Source organism: Giraffa tippelskirchi, chromosome 11 (assembly GCF_054371585.1).
Source record: "Giraffa tippelskirchi isolate mGirTip1 chromosome 11, T2T-mGirTip1v1.2.pri, whole genome shotgun sequence".
NCBI lineage: Eukaryota > Metazoa > Chordata > Mammalia > Artiodactyla > Giraffidae > Giraffa > Giraffa tippelskirchi.
This window is the reverse complement of record NC_137285.1, coordinates 4,240,190-4,255,974: the sequence shown is the minus strand read 5'-3', so window position 1 is coordinate 4,255,974 and position 15,785 is coordinate 4,240,190. Positions and strand designations below refer to the sequence as shown.

The 15,785-nt window shown below is 62.6% G+C and overlaps 2 protein-coding genes and 1 long non-coding RNA gene across 3 annotated transcripts; 2 read left to right on the top strand and 1 right to left on the bottom strand.

Annotated features, from left to right (window-relative positions):
• The first annotated feature begins 4,322 nt into the window (after positions 1–4,322).
• Positions 4,323–9,751, top strand: GAS2L1 (growth arrest specific 2 like 1). The gene is made up of 6 exons (XM_081542773.1): positions 4,323–4,438; positions 5,352–6,000; positions 7,357–7,464; positions 7,548–7,644; positions 7,748–7,919; positions 8,435–9,751. Exons 2-6 carry the CDS (start codon positions 5,371–5,373, stop codon positions 9,459–9,461), a joined length of 2,034 nt encoding a protein of 677 aa, XP_081398899.1. The 5' UTR covers positions 4,323–4,438; positions 5,352–5,370; the 3' UTR covers positions 9,462–9,751.
• Positions 9,752–9,915: 164 nt separating this feature from the next.
• RASL10A (RAS like family 10 member A) lies at positions 9,916–12,873 on the bottom strand. The gene is made up of 3 exons (XM_081542774.1): positions 12,218–12,873; positions 11,026–11,150; positions 9,916–10,721 (listed from the first exon to the last, which is right to left on the bottom strand). The coding sequence occupies exons 1-3, from the start codon at positions 12,434–12,436 to the stop codon at positions 10,454–10,456; spliced, it is 612 nt and encodes a 203-aa protein (XP_081398900.1). The 5' UTR covers positions 12,437–12,873; the 3' UTR covers positions 9,916–10,453.
• LOC145526603 (uncharacterized) lies at positions 10,581–14,817 on the top strand. The gene is made up of 2 exons (XR_014069016.1): positions 10,581–12,938; positions 14,268–14,817. It is a non-coding gene; the product is annotated as an uncharacterized LOC145526603 (long non-coding RNA).
• The last annotated feature ends 968 nt before the right edge of the window (positions 14,818–15,785 follow it).

Genomic DNA, 15,785 nt, shown 5'->3' with positions numbered 1-15,785 from the left:
GTGTGCTGAGTTTTTTTTTCTTATTTTAAAGATGGTTGTTTAAGACTTAACAATGGGAACCCCTTGTGAGCATGCTCAGTATCATTGTGGAGAATCAAGAGGGCCTCTAACTGTAACAATGTTCATGGTTGTGATTTTTTTTTTTTTTAAATAAAATTCCAAATGTTTATAACCAGTCACCCTTCTCCGCCTCTGTTCCGCATCCACCACACGCCCACTTGGACGTGCCCTCGACGCCCGGGTCTTGCCCCGGTCTCCGCTTGTTCAGGCATCCTGACCGCCCTTCCCCCAGGTGCCAGCCCCTCCCTGGGGGGCTCGCCCGGCTCCCTCCTCCCACCCCATTCTCAGCAGGGGAAGCGTCCCCTTGTCCTCATGGACTCCGTTCTCTCAGACCTCAGCCCAGACCATCCTCACCAAGACCCACACCTCCCACCACCTCCCAGAGTCCAGGCTTCTCTACGCCTCCCTCACTCAACCCCGGGGGATTCCCACACCACGCCTGCCACGACCCCCAAGAGGCCCCTGGAACCTGAGCTGCCCCCTCAGCCTGCCTCCCTACTGTCCCCCCACGCAGGCCAAGGATGCTCCCCCGTCGGCCCTGGTGGGGACCAGGGTCACACCCCCAAGGCCCGAACACCCAGGATACCACTGGGCTCCTGCACTGTGCCAGGCACTGCCCCAGCTCCATGGGCTGGCGAGGTAGGAGCATCCGCGCCCTGGAGGGGCCAAGGGAGCGTCTCAGAGCCTGTGCCCCCCACCACACACACGCGCACGCACGCATCCTGGGCCTAAACGCCCGGGGGCCCGGCGGCCCTCTCCCCGGCCCGCAGCCAGCTCTGCTGCAGGACAGCCGCCAAGTGTGACTGGTCTTGGGGCTGAAGCCGCCTGGGGTGCCTGCCACACCTCGGCCTCATGGCACTGCCCTCAGACACCCTTTCCCAGCCCTCTTCCCAGGGGCTGTGCACAAGCGGCTGAAGCCTGCGGGCGCGGCCCCGCTCCCCGCTCTCAGGAGCCCCCGTTCAGTTACACACAGAATGAAAACTTCCAGCACAGCCTCCTGGCCCCACAAGGCCACACTTGCAGGTCCAGGTGAAGGTTGAAAGGTGAGTTGAGAGGATGAGGTTGAGAACAAAGGCTCGCAGGGAGGGGCGCATCTCTAAGGCAGGAGCGTGGGGCTGAGGACAGGGGCCTGGACACCGGCTCTGGGGCCCTGCGCAGGCTCCGAGCTGCCCGGCCCGGCCCACTCCTGACAGGCCGGGTGCAGCACGTGCGTGGGCGCAGCACATGCGTGAGCACAGGGAGGCCAGGGCGAGAGCGGGCCTTCCAGACCTGCTGCTCTCTCATGGGGGGCAGGGTGGCCGCTCAGGGGAGCTGGGGTCACTCACCCTGCAGCCAGGGCAGGAGCAGTCGTCACAGCTGGACCCACATCTGGACAGGGCAGCCTCGAGCCCCCGGTGGGTCACACCCACTCACGCCAGGCCATGCTCCCACGCCAGTCTAACCCAGACAGTATCGAGTGGAGCCAGCCAGGACCCCAGCTGCCCAGTGCCAAGGGTCGGGGCGCTGCCCTCGAGGCAATCATCCAACCTCCGGCTGCAACCAAGGCCAGCAGCCCAGACCGGAGATCCAGCCACGTGCCCGCTGCCCAAGCTGCGTGGGAGCCGCAGCATTCTGTACTTGGAGGTGGCCTGCGGGGTCTGCAGGGAAGGGCTCTGGACAACCACAGCCCAAACCTCTCCTGCCTCCAGCAGCGTCTGTGCTTCCCTTGGTCCTGTCAGGAGGAGAAGTCACCTTAGGACAGAGGGGGGTCAAAGCCAAAGCCCTCCATGGCCTGGGCCGTGGGTCTGGCCACATCAGTGGGCACCACACCTGCCACATGTCCTCGAGTCAGAATGTTGGGAGTCGGGTCTGTGACGGCAGCCACAGCTCAGGGGGCTGGAGATAGAAGCAGTCCCCTCTTGGCCTCTGAAGGCGCAGTGATGAACACCCTGATAGCGCTGGGCTGAGTGACGGTATTTTCACAACTCCATGATGTGACTGCTGTTGTCCCATCTTACAGACCGTGCAACTGCCACTCAGGGAGCTTAACCATCTCACCCAGTGATCAGCAGCAGGGCCTGGGTCCAGTCTGAACTCTCCTGCGTCCAGGGCCCTGCAGGTCATGAGGTAGATACAAGCAGGGGTCAAAATCCTGCACAGCTGCTGACCACACACATCCCTTGCTCTCTGGGCCTCCGTTTCCCCAGACTGTAGAAGCAGAATATCAAACAGCATCATACCTCACAGGATATCTTGAGAATTAGTTTCCACACCATCTTACCCAACCCTGTCTGCAGCAATCCTGTCCTCCCAACCTGGGACTCTGCCCTTATCTCCATACCTCATTCACCAGCACATTCTATCCGCTTTCCCCTCAAAATACAGCCTCAAAATTCGACTCCTCACCAACTGGCACCACCTGGTCCCCTCCTGGGCCCCTGCCCCGCCCCACCCACCACAGTAGCCACAGGGACAAGTCAGGTCACACCCCTCCACTGCTCCAAACTCCCTCCATGGCTCCCATGGCCCTGAAAAGAGGCTTGGCCCACAAAGCCCTACACAGCTGTCCCCAGGTTTACCCCAGGCCCCGCCTGCATCTCCCTCCTCTCCAGCCTCACAGGCCCCCTCCCTCTTTCTCCAACCCACCAGACACAGGCCCACCTAGACCGTTACCCTGGCCCTTCCCTCTGCCTAAAACACTCTCCCTCCAGACACCCACACGGCTCCCTCCCTCACCTTTCCAAAAGGACAAGCCCATGCCACCCCTGCTGGCCCTCAGCTCCCTCCTCCCTGGTGCCTTGTCCTTACTGCAGCCCAAGGGCCACCTCTCCAGACTGTGAGCCTGACCGCTGGCTCTGTTTCGTTCCCTGACTTTTGCTCCTGGTCTGCAGTGCTAGTGATGGACAGGGAGGCCTGGCGTGCTGCGATTCATGGGGTCGCAAAGAGTTGGACTGAATTGAACTGAACTGCACTGCAGCGCCCGTTAAAGACACTCAGGAGGTGCCACGTTAAGTGTCAGCCGTTATCACATCTAGGCACAGGCCTTCCTCACTAGATGGTGGGGAGAAGGAGGTGCTGATGAAGGTAGAGTGGGACCTGCACCATCTGGGTATTGAGGTGAGACCCCTCCCTTCTGAAAGGTCACGGGGACGCAGTGAGATGGTGCACGTGGGCAGCCTGGCCCCGGGAGGTCTGGCACACTGTAGGTACTCAATGAATGCCCCATCCTTGAATAAAGATATTCCTGTAACAGTCATCAGTCAAATCCCAGCGCCACCAGCGCCACCAGCTCCTCTCTAGACTTGAGCCCAAGTTTGGACGTAAGAGTGTCCCCCCCCATAGAGCTGACTCATCGGTTCCTTCAGGTCAAGAATGCACAGCAGGCCTGGCACACAGTAGGAGTTTTATTAAATAAAGCTCTGAGCACTGGCTCAGAGCAGCCCCGCCTGGCCAGCAAGGCTACTGCCCAGCCAGGCCTCGCGTCCCCGCCCAGCCGCAGCAGGGGGCAGGATTTCCCACTGGTCCAGGCAGGTCTCTCTGCAGTTTGAAAAGAAACCAGCCAGGCTTAACCCTCAGGAGCCAGGCTGCCGCCTGCCTTCCTCCAGCCTTTATTCTGTGCCCCACCCCGGCAGCCAGAGGTGGTCCAGGGCAGGGCAGGGGCCGAAGCCTCAGACACAGGGGCTTCAGCCAGTCCCCTCCCTGCCCTCCCCTCAGCGTTCTTATCTGAGAAACGGGTTCCCTTAACTTCAGGGTTTAACAAAGAGTATTTGATGAGGAGCCAGTGGTTGAATGGGGGTAAAACAGAGCCATTCTCCCTATCCCCGAGGCCAGCGCTGCTGGTAGGAAGCCGCCACCCAAGGCCGGACGGCCTCACTTATCTGACCTAAGGAGGTCCACTCCCGCCGGCCGGAGGTGACTCCGCAGCTCCGGGCCCCTATCTCTTCCTGAGTTCCCCTTGGGAACAGGCCATGCGGCTCACAAGGGGGGCCACCATCTGCGGAGGGGGTGCCACTAAAAACGCCCAAACCCCTTCCCAGGAGACCAAGGAGGGGGAAGGGACCCGGTCTGGGGATGGGACCTCCGGCCCGGTAGGGTCGCGGGGGGGGGGGGGCTGTCCCTCCTCTGCTCAGGGCTGGGCCGGGTCCCGGGCCCGCTCCGCGTCTGGAGGCTCCAGCCCCGTCCCAGCCCAGGAACAGCGCGTCCCCTTTAAGAGCGCGCGGCCCCGCCCACCCCCTCCGGCCGGATCCGAATTCCAGGGAGGCGGGGCGGAGACGGCGGGCGCTGAGGACGCAGTGGTGGGACCTGGATCGGCTGTGGCTCGGGCGGCGCCTTCCTTCGGCGGCCCGCCCGGCTCCGGCCCAGCCGGGGCGATGCTCCCCGAGGCCGCGGGATGAGTCAGGTGAGCGCGGGGACCCCCCCAGCATCCCCTGCCCGGCACACAGTGAAGCAGACCCAGCGGCGACAGCCGCGGGCCTCTGTTTCCCGGAGCTGTGTGACCTTGGGCAGCCCCGCACCCTCTCTGGGCCAAAGCCCAGAGGACGGCCAGGGCTAGCGACAGCCATTCCGAGTCCCGGCTCACAGGCACCAGTCTGGGGCTAGGGAGGCTCCCTGGAGGAGGGGCCTGGACCGGGCCGGCCGCCGGATCCGCCACGCAGGGCTGGAGGGCCGAGCTCCACTACCAACTGCTGCGCGACCTTGAGCGAGCCCTGCACCTCAGTTTCCTCATCTGTAAAATGGAGATAATATCATTGCGCGCTCAGCCCTGGCCACGGTCACTGCAACTGCTTTATTGCTGCTGCCATCCTGTCGTTGTTATAATGACACAGCCACTAGGGTAAAGGGGTTGAGGGAGGACCTGGGACCTTTCCGGAGTAAGTGGGATCGCCACCAGGCCTGAGCAGTGGATCTAACCCCTCTCTGAGGTCAGGTCCAGGGTTCCTACTCTTGAGTCTAGGGCTGCAGGTTACTCTAGGGCATAGCTCTTCACCTCTCACAGGGGCAGTAACGATGGGGGCCTCCCTTCCTGGGCAGGAAGGAGGACTCAGCCAAGTCCTCTCAATCCCTCTTCCCGAAAGAACCAAGCAGCCAACACTTATGGACACGTAAGTCATTTATAAAAATCATCCCATTAGCTCCTATGAGGAAGGTACTATTATTGTATCCATTTCACAGATGGGTAAACTGAGGCGAGAAGTTTCTCAAAATCCAGGCATTTGGTCTGAACTGACAAGCAGGTGCAGGTGGTAGCGGCTTAGCCTGTGCTGAGCACTTGCTGGGTTCACAACCATCCTGACCCGTGTCCCTGCCCACAGTGACTCGGCTGGCCCGGGCATGGAAGACCCCGTGGCGGGCATCGCCGGCTCCGCGGCCAAGAGTGTGCGGCCGTTCCGCTCGAGCGAGGCCTACGTGGAGGCCATGAAGGAGGACCTGGCCGAGTGGCTCAACGCCTTGTACGGCCTGGGTCTGCCCAGCGGTGGCGATGGCTTCCTAACGGGGCTGGCCACGGGCACCACCCTGTGCCAGCATGCCAACGCCGTCACTGAGGCCGCCCGCGCCATGGCCGCCGCCCGGCCGGCCCGCGGGGTGGCCTTCCAGGCCCACAGCGTGGTGCCCGGCTCCTTCATGGCCCGCGACAACGTGGCCACCTTCATCGGCTGGTGCCGCGCGGAGCTGGGTGTGCCCGAAGTGCTCATGTTCGAGACCGAGGACTTGGTGCTACGCAAGAACGAGAAGAGCGTGGTGCTGTGTCTGCTGGAGGTGGCGCGGCGCGGGGCCCGCCTCGGCCTGCTGGCCCCTCGCCTCGTGCAGTTCGAACAGGAGATTGAGCGGGAGCTGCGCGCCGCGCCCCCAGCCCCCAACGCCCCCAGTGCCGGGGAGGACAGCACCGAGGCCGTCGCCCCAGGAGCTCCAGCCCGTGGGCCGCGCATGACGCCCAGCGACCTACGCAACCTCGATGAGCTGGTGAGTCCGCGAATGCGTATGCCCGATGGCCAGGCTTATTCTAGCACAACCCAGGCACCAGCAGGCAGGGTGGTGCCGGCCACCTTCTGCGGCCTGTCCTCGGGGCTGCACGACAGCCTGCCCCGGAGAAAGGGTGCATATGCTGAGTACCAAGTGGATACCCGGCCCCAAAGAGTTAGGCAGGTGCAGAGAGGGCTAAGTGCTGGGTGAGGTCACAGAGCCCTGTGTGGCCCAGGAGGAAACTCGGCCTCCACTGCCCCATGGCACGATGATACCCCTGCTTCCTCTCGGTGCTAACCGTGCCCCAGGTAAGCGCTGGGTGTTCTACATCCTGGGGATTTGAGCCCCTCCTGTACACCTCCCTGCACTCAGCTGCTAGACCGCCGCATTCACACCATCAGTGAGCCAGAGGTTGAATAGGGCCCAAGGCGTTTGGTCCAGGGCAAGGCACCCGGCACACAGTAGGGCGCTACGTGAGTGCCCAAGGAAGCTCCCAGGGGCTCTGCGGGTCCCTACTCCTCCCCCGGGACTTATCTGGGAAGCCCAGGCCAGAGTAGCTGTGCTACTGGGAGCTGACATCCTGTCAAGAGCTGTGGGATGAGCTCTATGCTGAGCATATAGGAGGTGTCAGGCCGTGACTGCAGCTCCCTCCTCCTCTTCCCGGGACCTAGGTGTCCCTGACACCCCCACAGCCTGGCCAAGAGTTTCCTTATCAGGAGGTTAGGATGGGATGTGCCCGTCCTAGAGGCGGGCAGCCAGATGGCTGTGGGCAGAAGCTGCCACCCCACCCCACCCCGGGCCAGGGTCACCCGAGGCTCCACCTGCTCATTTTCTCAGCAGCTCTGCTGTGGGTGAGGAGGCGGGTGGGGCTGCCCACATAGCCAGCCTGGCAGCTCCTGGCCTGGGGGAGCATGTGGGCAGACGTGTGCTGGCCGGGTGGGTGGCCTGGTGTGCGTGGTGGTGTCTGCGTGTGTCCCACGTGTCTGTGGCACTGCTGCCTCCATATGGCATGGGTCCTCTGTACTCAGACCTACCTCCTCCCTGAAACTGGCCTCTCCGTGGGTCTCAACATTTGCGTCTCTGAAATGGGTGAGGAGGAGTGAGGACTCCCCCAAGGCTCAGGGACTTCAAGGAAGCAGTCCCCCACCTCGTCCTGGTCGGCTCCCTGCCCCCTTGGTAGTCAGAAGGGAAGGAGCTCTGGTGAAAGGTCAAGCACAGAGGTGGCACTCAAGTCCAGGGCAACACAATCGGAGCCTCTCCTCTACAGAAGGATTTACTTCCTTCTGACCCTGGAGCTGCTGACGTCAGGCCCAGGGAGGAGGGACCTGACCCCTGACCTCCAGCCTCTCCTCTTAGGTGAGGGAGATCTTGGGGCGCTGCACCTGCCCAGACCAGTTTCCCATGATCAAGGTCTCGGAGGGGAAGTACCGCGTGGGAGACTCCAGTCTGCTCATCTTTGTGCGGGTGAGAGCGAGGGGCTCCCCAAGCAGGCAGAGCCCGGGAGGCGGGTGGGACGCGCCGTGACCTGCCGCGCCGGGCTCCCACAGGTGCTGAGGAGCCACGTGATGGTGCGTGTGGGAGGCGGCTGGGACACGCTGGAGCACTACCTGGACAAGCACGACCCCTGCCGCTGCTCCTCCGCGGGTCAGTGTCCAGGCTCCTGGGGGCGGGGGCGGGGGCGGGAACGCGGGGGCGTGCCCTTCTGCGGCCCCGCCCCTCACGCGGCACCTGCCCTCTCGGCCTGCAGTCCACCGCCCGCCCCAGCCCAGGACGCGCACCTTCTCCCCGCAGCGAGTGTCACCCAGCCCCAGCCCCCGAGCTGGTAGCCCAGCCCCAGGCGGGGAGCGCCGGGGCTCTCGCCCAGAGGTGACCCCCATTGGCTTACGCAGCTCGAAGGAGGGGCCCGAGACCCCACTCAGGTGAGAGAAGGGAGGACTTGGGACCCGGGGTCCAGGCGGTGGAGGGGGGGGGGCCGCCCGCCCTGGCCTGGATGACGCGGCTTCCAGTGACTCACACCCTGGGAAAAGTTCCCGTGGGTGGGGGTGGGCCTGGCTTCCCATCTCCATGGCAACCCAAGCAAACGAACAACACAGCTGGGCGGGCCCTGGGGGCTGAGTGGCCGCCAACCAACCCAGCTTCTCTCTGGCCTGCCCAGGAAGCTGGAGGCTTGAGGAGCGGGGAGCTTGGGGCCTTGCTTCTTCCGCTGCCTTGGGGTGGGGTGCGGGGGGTGGCCCTGGCTGCAGGAAGCTGTGGCAGAATCTCTCACTTCTCCCTGGAAGTCCCCAGGACACACAGAAACCCTTGCCACCCCCGCCACCACCACAGGTGTCTCGCCCGCAGCCAAGCGTCTGCCCGTTCCTTCCTCTCCCCACCCTTTCTGTGCAGCAGGTCTCTCCACCTTGCCCCACCTCTCTCTCTTGTTCCCCTGCCCCAGGGCCCGGGACCAGCTGCCCCCCCACCCCCGCTCCCGCCGTTACTCTGGGGACAGCGATTCCTCAGCCTCCTCGGCCCAGAGCGGCCCCCTTGGTGCCCGCAGTGAAGACTCAGGCACTGGCCCCCGGCGGGAGCGTCCCAGCCGGCGGGTGACCACGGGCACGCCGGCCTCCCCAAGACGGCCTCCCGCCCCGCGCAGCCAGTCCCGGGACCGGCTGGATCGGGGGCGGCAGCGTGGGCCCCCCGGAGGCAGGGGAGGCCGGTTGTCGGCCCCCAGCCCTGCCCGGCGGGCCCGGAGTCAGAGCCGCGAGGAGCAGGCAGTACTGCTGGTGCGTCGGGACCGAGACGGGCAGCACTCCTGGGTGCCACGGGGCAGAGGCAGTGGGGGCTCGGGCAGAAGCAGCCCCCACACTCCCCGTGCCCACAGCCCTGCAGCTCCCAGGGTCCCCAGCCCCAGTCCAGAGTTGAGCGCAATCCCGGCCAGTGTCTTCCGCACACCCCTGCAGCTTGACCCAAAGCAGGAACAGCAACTGTTTCAGCGCCTGGAAGAGGAGTTCCTAGCCAACGCCCGAGCCCTTGAGGCTGCTGCTGGTGGGACCTCCAGTGGACCAGCCCCTGACCCAATTCGGGCCCCAGACCCTCCAGCTCCCGACTCAGCCTACTGTTCCTCCAGCTCCTCCTCTTCGTCCCTCAGCGTCCTGGGTAGCAAGTGTGGCCAACCCGGGGACTCTGGCAGGATGGCCAACGGGCTGCCGGGGCCCCGAGGCCCAGCCTTGTCCAGCTCTTCCGATGAGGGCAGCCCCTGCCCTGGTGTAGGGGGCCCACCAGATGCACCCGGGAGTCCTCTGGCTGGCCCAGAGCCCCTGAGGACCTGGGCACGAGGCCGGATGGACACAGAGCCAGACCGAAAACCCTCTCGCATCCCCACACCAAGGGGCCCCCGCCGCCCACCTGGACCCACAGGGTCCGGGACCTGGCATGCCCTGCGCTCAGTCAGCCCGAGGACCGAGCCGGATTCCTGGATGTGACGGACCAGCCCAGCTGCCCCCAGTCCCCTGTTCCTTCTCCTTCGTGGCCTTAACCCCTCTGCATCAGGGAGTGCCCCTGCCTCTTGGGGACCAGACCTCATGGGACCAGACCCCTCGGGACCACATGGCACAATGGGACTTCTGGTGTACATTCCGCTTGGGGGATGAGCATTGCTATTTAATTACTAATATTATTGAATGCCTTAGAGGAGGCTGGGCCAGCCCAGTAAGGACCCTTCCTGAGGTCCCGTGGCCCTGCAGAGCCTGACAGTAAAGTTTTCTTCCAGCTACTTGTGTCTGCGTCTTGGAGACTCAGCCTTGGGGCCATCACATCCATTTGAGAACCCTCATTACAGGTTGGGATTCTGGAGTCAACTGCGAGGGGCAATGCCTGTCAGCTCTAACCTTTAGGTGTATGTCTCCGCATGGGCACACAGGTTCTTTACCACTAGCGCCACCTGGGAAGCCCAAAATTTATTTTTTAGCCACTTTGTGAGGCGTAAGGGATCTTAGTTCCCCAACCAGGGATCAAACTCATGTCCCCTGCAGTGGCAGCTTGGAGTCTTAACCACTGGACCATCAGGGCATTCCCCAAGATTATCTTGCCATCCCAGAAATGCCAGGCGCACCTTGCTTCCCCTTTATTGCCTCCCGAGAAGTGTGACTTAACAGTTAGTCCAATGAAACGCCAAGAGCAGCCTGAGCGTGTCCAATCAGATTCATAGCCAAGTCCTTTTCATCCAATGGGGTCGTGATCCAATGAGGTCCCAGAAACGACTTATTTGTCCAATGGGGCCTGGTTGGGCCCAATGAGGTTCAAAGAGAAGCCTGTCGCCCAGGAGACTGGGTGGGAGCGTTCCTCAGCCAATCAGGGAGGAGACTGTCCTGTCCAATCCAAGAGAAGTTGGGCAATCTCGTCCAATCCAGGTCCCCGGTTGTTCCAGTTAACTAGAAGGCCCCTCCCCCCCATAAGCGGCGTTTTTCCAACTCGATCACATGAGGCTGCAGCGCGCCGGGTGCAGCGCCCCCTGCAGGCGCAGAGCCGGATGCGCAGGGCGTGCGCGCACGAGCGCGCAGCGCAGCAGCTCGCGGAAGAGTCGCAGCACGTGCCAATTGTACTTGGCGGAGCACTCGAGGTATCCGCAGCGCCAGCCCCTGCGCACCAGGGCAGCCAGTGCGCGCCGAGGCCCGAACCGCAGCCGCTGCCGGTCCCGCTTGTTGCCCACCACGAGAATGGGCGCTTCAGGTGCGCCCGCCGGCCTGGAGGCCAAAGGAGGATGAAGGTCGCAGTGCTTGGGACCCCCATGGCCGGAGAATCCCTCCAGTGGGTATATACACACTAAGGAGCATACTTTCCTGCAGCCAGAGAACCACCAGCAAACACCAGACCCACAAAGACCCAGGACCAAAAACCGCTTAGGGCTAGAAGCCAGGCCCGGAAAGGCCTGAGACTTGGCCCAGGACGGCGGAAGAGCCCACCCACTCATCTCAGGGGAAAAAAGGCCCAGCCAGACCAACAAACACTCCCTGCCGTCCCACACGCAAGCTGGCCGGCGCACCTTACCTGGTCTCCGCAATGCGCTGCCGCAGCGCCTTCACATAGTCGAAGCTGTCCGGGCTGCAGATATCGTACACAAGCACGAAGGCGTCCGTGTCCTGCAAGCTCCAGTCTTTAGGGTCCGGCCACTCCTGGGGGACGGGAGGCCAGAGTTTGCCGAAGCACCCTTCTTGGTCTCTCGCGTCCAGACCTTCTGCAACGAGCCTTGACGTGAAACCCACACAGTTCACGCTCAGGCCTCGGCCCTTCTCCTCGTCCATGGCCCTCTCCCGCAAGCTCCCTGGGCCTTCCTGTCCTTATGGCCGCCGCGGTATACCTTTTAAAACCGTGCCTGAAGCCAGCCAGCGTCCAGCCCTCCTTCCCTCTGGGTCTCCTCTCCCCTGAGGCCTGTCTCCTTCCTCGCCCCTTCCTCTGTTTCCCACGGTTCCCTTCTTTCGGGCCAGGCCCCGCCCCTCCCCGGGCGCCCTCGGGGGTAGTTCCGGCCTCCGAACCCAAGTCCTGGGCCGGTGTTCCTGAGCCTGCAGAGACCGCTGATTAACGGCAGCTGTACACACTTAGGCTTCCGGCCGAAGCACACGCTGCTCTTTCCACCTGGAAATGCTTCCGCCGCTTCCTCCAATCAAAATTTCACTCGTCCGTCCCGGTTCAGCCCAAATGCCACCCTCACCAGGAAGCCCTGCTTAATTCTGCCTGCTCTTTCCTCTTCACTTCTTGAAGGCATCAATTCCCAAGGATTCAAAGTCTGCCCTAGACTTTGCAAAATTATTAAACAAGTCTTGGCTGCAGGTCATAGGAATGAGGGAGCAGAAAAGGATGCCCTCAAAACGGACTTCCCGGTGTCTGGCTTCAACCTCTCCTACTGCGGCTCTGCTCGTGGCTCCAGACACGGAGCACTCACTCTCAGGGAGGCAGGACCATGCTCCCCCGTGTACTAATCCCCATCCACCAGCGGAGGCAGAGAAATAGCAATTTAAGAAAGCGAGAAAAAGCCACTCTGCAAAACCGCCGGGTCTTGGGCCTGAGTTGGTGCATGCCGGCAGAAGAGGCGAAGAGCACCAATGCCAGGACGCACATTGATCCTTCAGTCCATGAACACAGTCGGGTACCCCTGGGCCGTCCACGCGGACACGCACGTGTGTACCAAGCATCCACTCACAGGCTGTCACACGCCCCCCACCCCCAGCCCTCAGTCTACTACCTCTTGCCCCCCGGGGCTCTGACCGGGGCCAGCACCGTCGCCGTCGCGTATGCTCAGGTCGTAGACGGCGCCGTCGAGCAGCACCGCGGGCCGGTAGAGGCGCGGCCCGTCCGTGGGCCTGTGGCGCTCGGGGTAGTCACCGAACAGGAACTGGCGGATGATGGCCGTCTTGCCCACGCCCGGAGCGCCCAGCACGGCCACCCGCAGGCTGCCCCCCATGGCCCGCGCGTGCTGCTGCGCCCCGCTCTGGGAAGCTTCATAGGCCGGCGCCGCTCTGTGCGCCAGGCGCGCCCTGCCCGGTGCGCCCCAGCCCCGCCGCGCTCCTCATCGCCCCTTGGAGCACCGGGGGCCGGGGGAGGCCAGGCTGGAGCTCGGAGTTGGCGGTAGAGGGGAGACAGACAGCCGAGCGGGCGGACGGCGGACGCACGAGCAGCTCCGGCGAGTGCCAAGCTCAGGAGAGAACTGACCGAGCGCGCCGCGCACAGACACGGCCTCCGCCCCGCAGCGCCACTGGAGGCGCCGGCGACAGCGCGGGGCACCGAGGTCGGACCTCCTCGCCTGGCGGGTCCCGCGGCGGAACAGGTTGCAGGGGGCGGCGCTGCCTCTCAGCGCCTCGGTCCCTCCGTCCTTCTCTCGCTCCGGCGCCCGGAGTCGCCGCCCCAGCCGGCGGCGCGAGCGAGCTAGCGAGCAGCGAGCAGAGCCTCCCGGAGGCGGCGATGAGGTAACCGCTTGCCCGCCCCTCCCGCTTCCCCCTACCCGCCCGGGACGCCCCTCCCGGGAAGGGTCGCGGGAAGGTGACTGGGACTCAGGGAGCCCAGGGAGGGACCCAGCCCCCTCTGCGTTCCGCGCTCCTGTCACCCGCTCCAAAATAGAAGTCCTTTCCCGCCCACGTCCGCTCCTCCAAACACCGCTCCCCCAAGCTGGCTCCTCGCAAACCCAGCCCGCTGGAGTCAGGCCGCCCGGGTCGGATCCGGCCCGGCTGTGTGACCTTGGGCGAGTCGCCGCACTGCGCTGGCTCTGCTCCGCATCCACCAAAAGCACACACCGTTTCTTGAGCGCCTACTACGTGCCAGGCCCTACACTAAGCTATCACCTACATGATTCTTGAATCGAAGACTCAACCTGGTGACTCTGAGAGAGGAGAAGCAAACTGAGGCCGGAGAGGGGGCTGCTGTCCAAGGCTGCGGGTCAGCCGGTGGTCCCTGAACCTTCCCCTGTGGTCTCCTCTCAGGAGCTCTCCCACGTCCCTCCTGCCCACAGGGGCCAGCACTAACTAACGGCATCAGGGAAGGGGACCTGCGCGTGCTGCTGCGCAGAGGGTGCTGCACCCGGTGTGCACCGGTCCCAGCAGCTCAGCCCCAGATCCCTGTCCCAACAAGGCTGAGAGAGGCAGAAATTGGTCCACACCACCTCCCTCACTGCTAAGGCCGTTTTCTGCTTAAGTCTCCACCTGTAGCTTTCCCTCACACCCCACAACCTCCATGTTAGGTTCCCAGAGCCCAAATCCCCACTCCTGGAGCCGGCAGGACGCTGCCTTCCCCATCAGGGCTTGAGAAGTCTGGGTTTACCAGCCCCTGCAGTGGGGGTGGGGGTGGGACTCCCACATCTCTGACCATCCCTGATGCCCGGGTACTGCGTGACATGCACAGACACCACTGTTCCTGCACTGACCAAGCATTTCGCTCGTCTGTCTCTGCAACAAACAGCCCCAATCTTAACTGCTTCCCAAGATGCTGAAACAGATTTTTTTTAAAGAAAAAGAGCACAGACAACTTGCTCACCTCAGTCTGGGGGACATGGGGAAGGGGGCGGGAGCTGGGTCTTGAAGCGGGGAAGGGGGTTCACCCTGGGGAGCAGGTGATGGCACCTGGATCAGGGGCCTGGGTCTGCTTTCACTCTTCTCAGCCACTAAGGGAGCTCGGAGCCAGAGCTGTGGCTACATCTGGCTGGTGGGCCAGCTCTTCGGGCCCAGTGAGTGGCTTTATCTTACTTTCCAACCATGGGTTTTTTCCCTTCACCTGACGCCCCCTCTGACGTTTTAACTTTTCAGGCCTCTGAGTTTTGCGAGCTGCCTCAGTTCCTTGGAGTAAATAAACTAGGCCCCATCTGCCCTATTGACCGCCAGCAGGGTGTGGGGCTGACATGAGGAAGGTCTTCCTCAGGGCACTTGCTGGGACCCACACCTGCCTAGAGCACCCTCTCACCTACACGTGGGAGCCCGCTCCGGACGTCCTTCCTTGGAAACCTTCTTCCCTTCACTTCCTACAGGGTGCCCTCTCTCTGGGCAGGGCTTCTTTGGGAACCACAAACAGGGCTGTGTGGCTGCATGGGAGCCATGCCCGGGCCCAGGGCGTGGTTCTGGAACGATGGCAGACACTCTGAACAGGGTATGGAAAAGTCCCCACAAAGCCGTGCAGACTCCACAGGGGTGACACATTCCCACTTATCAAGGAGCTGTGGGCACTTCCCTGGCCGTCCAGTGGTTGGGACTCCACGCTTCCACTTCAGGGGGGCCCAGGTTCGATCCCTGGTTGGGGAACTAAGATCCCACAAGCTGTGCAGTGTGGCCTAAATAAATCAAAGAGGACCTGTGATGTGCCAAGCCCTGACCTGTGTGCTCACTGAGGCCCAGAGGGATGAAATGATTTGCTCAAAATGGTCCAGCAGGAAAGTGGCAGAACAGGGACTGGAACCCAGGACCTTAGGCCACTGAAACTGACCTTCTGAGAACCCCATCTTCATCAGGGCCCAGGGTCCAGAAGCACCTCAGGAGGAGGTGAGTTGGTACCTGTGGCCCTGTGGGAGCAGAGCTGAGCTAAGACAGGAGCGGGCAGCCCAGGGCCAGGCTCCCTAAAGACTAGCAAGCCAGAGAGCTTGGGCTGTGCGTCACCCGCTGCCTGACCTTGGCCCACGCAGTTGCTTCCCATTCTGCCTGATTCTAGCCCCTCCCTGGGGTTGAGCACCATGGACTGTGTCCAGCTCCCAGGGGTGTTCGCTGGGGACTCCTCTGGCCCGGCCATCTGGGTCAGTGCACTGATCATCAATCACGGTCTGTCCTGCCCACCGTCTGTCACTTGTTCCAGCTTAACTCACCTTCGCAAGTCCTGAGTTGGGGAAACTTATCACTAGATGCCTCATGCATGCTGGGTCCTTGGTGGCCATTGTTAAGACCTCACGCATTGATTCAGTCGACCCCCTGAAGGCCATGGGGTTTTACAACCACCAGGACACAAGGAGGCAGCACAGGGCTTCAATAATGGTCTTGAACTCATATAGTTGTTGTGGGATGAAATGAGATGATACAAAGAGGAAAACAAGACAATTTAGGAAGGCTAGTGGGAAGACTTAAGTTTGTACATATAAAGTGATCTCAGTTTATATGCAAATAACCACTGGTTATGGAGAAGGAAACTGAAACCCACTCCAGTATTCTTGCCTGGAGAATCCCGCGGACAGAGGAGATGGGCAGGCCACAGTCCATAGGGTCGCAAACAGTCAGACATGCACGCAACCACTGGTTAACAGAGGCATATGTGTGTGCGCGCACAGCTAAGTGTGTAGACAAACG

What these genes read in the sequence shown, in the direction of transcription:
- GAS2L1 (XM_081542773.1), top strand. Translation starts at nt 5,371, where the DNA reads ATGGAAGACCCCGTGGCGGGCATCGCCGGCTCCGCGGCCAAGAGTGTG. An exon ending in GTCTGCTCATCTTTGTGCGG is followed by an intron (nt 7,465 to 7,547) that starts GTGAGAGCGAGG and finishes GGGCTCCCACAG; the next exon opens with GTGCTGAGGAGCCACGTGAT. An exon ending in CTGCCGCTGCTCCTCCGCGG is followed by an intron (nt 7,645 to 7,747) that starts GTCAGTGTCCAG and finishes CTCGGCCTGCAG; the next exon opens with TCCACCGCCCGCCCCAGCCC.
- RASL10A (XM_081542774.1), bottom strand. Translation starts at nt 12,436, where the DNA reads ATGGGGGGCAGCCTGCGGGTGGCCGTGCTGGGCGCTCCGGGCGTGGGC. An exon ending in AGAGCCCCGGGGGGCAAGAG is followed by an intron (nt 11,151 to 12,217) that starts GTAGTAGACTGA and finishes CCCGTCCCCCAG; the next exon opens with GAGTGGCCGGACCCTAAAGA. An exon ending in CAGCGCATTGCGGAGACCAG is followed by an intron (nt 10,722 to 11,025) that starts GTAAGGTGCGCC and finishes TTTGGCCTCCAG; the next exon opens with GCCGGCGGGCGCACCTGAAG.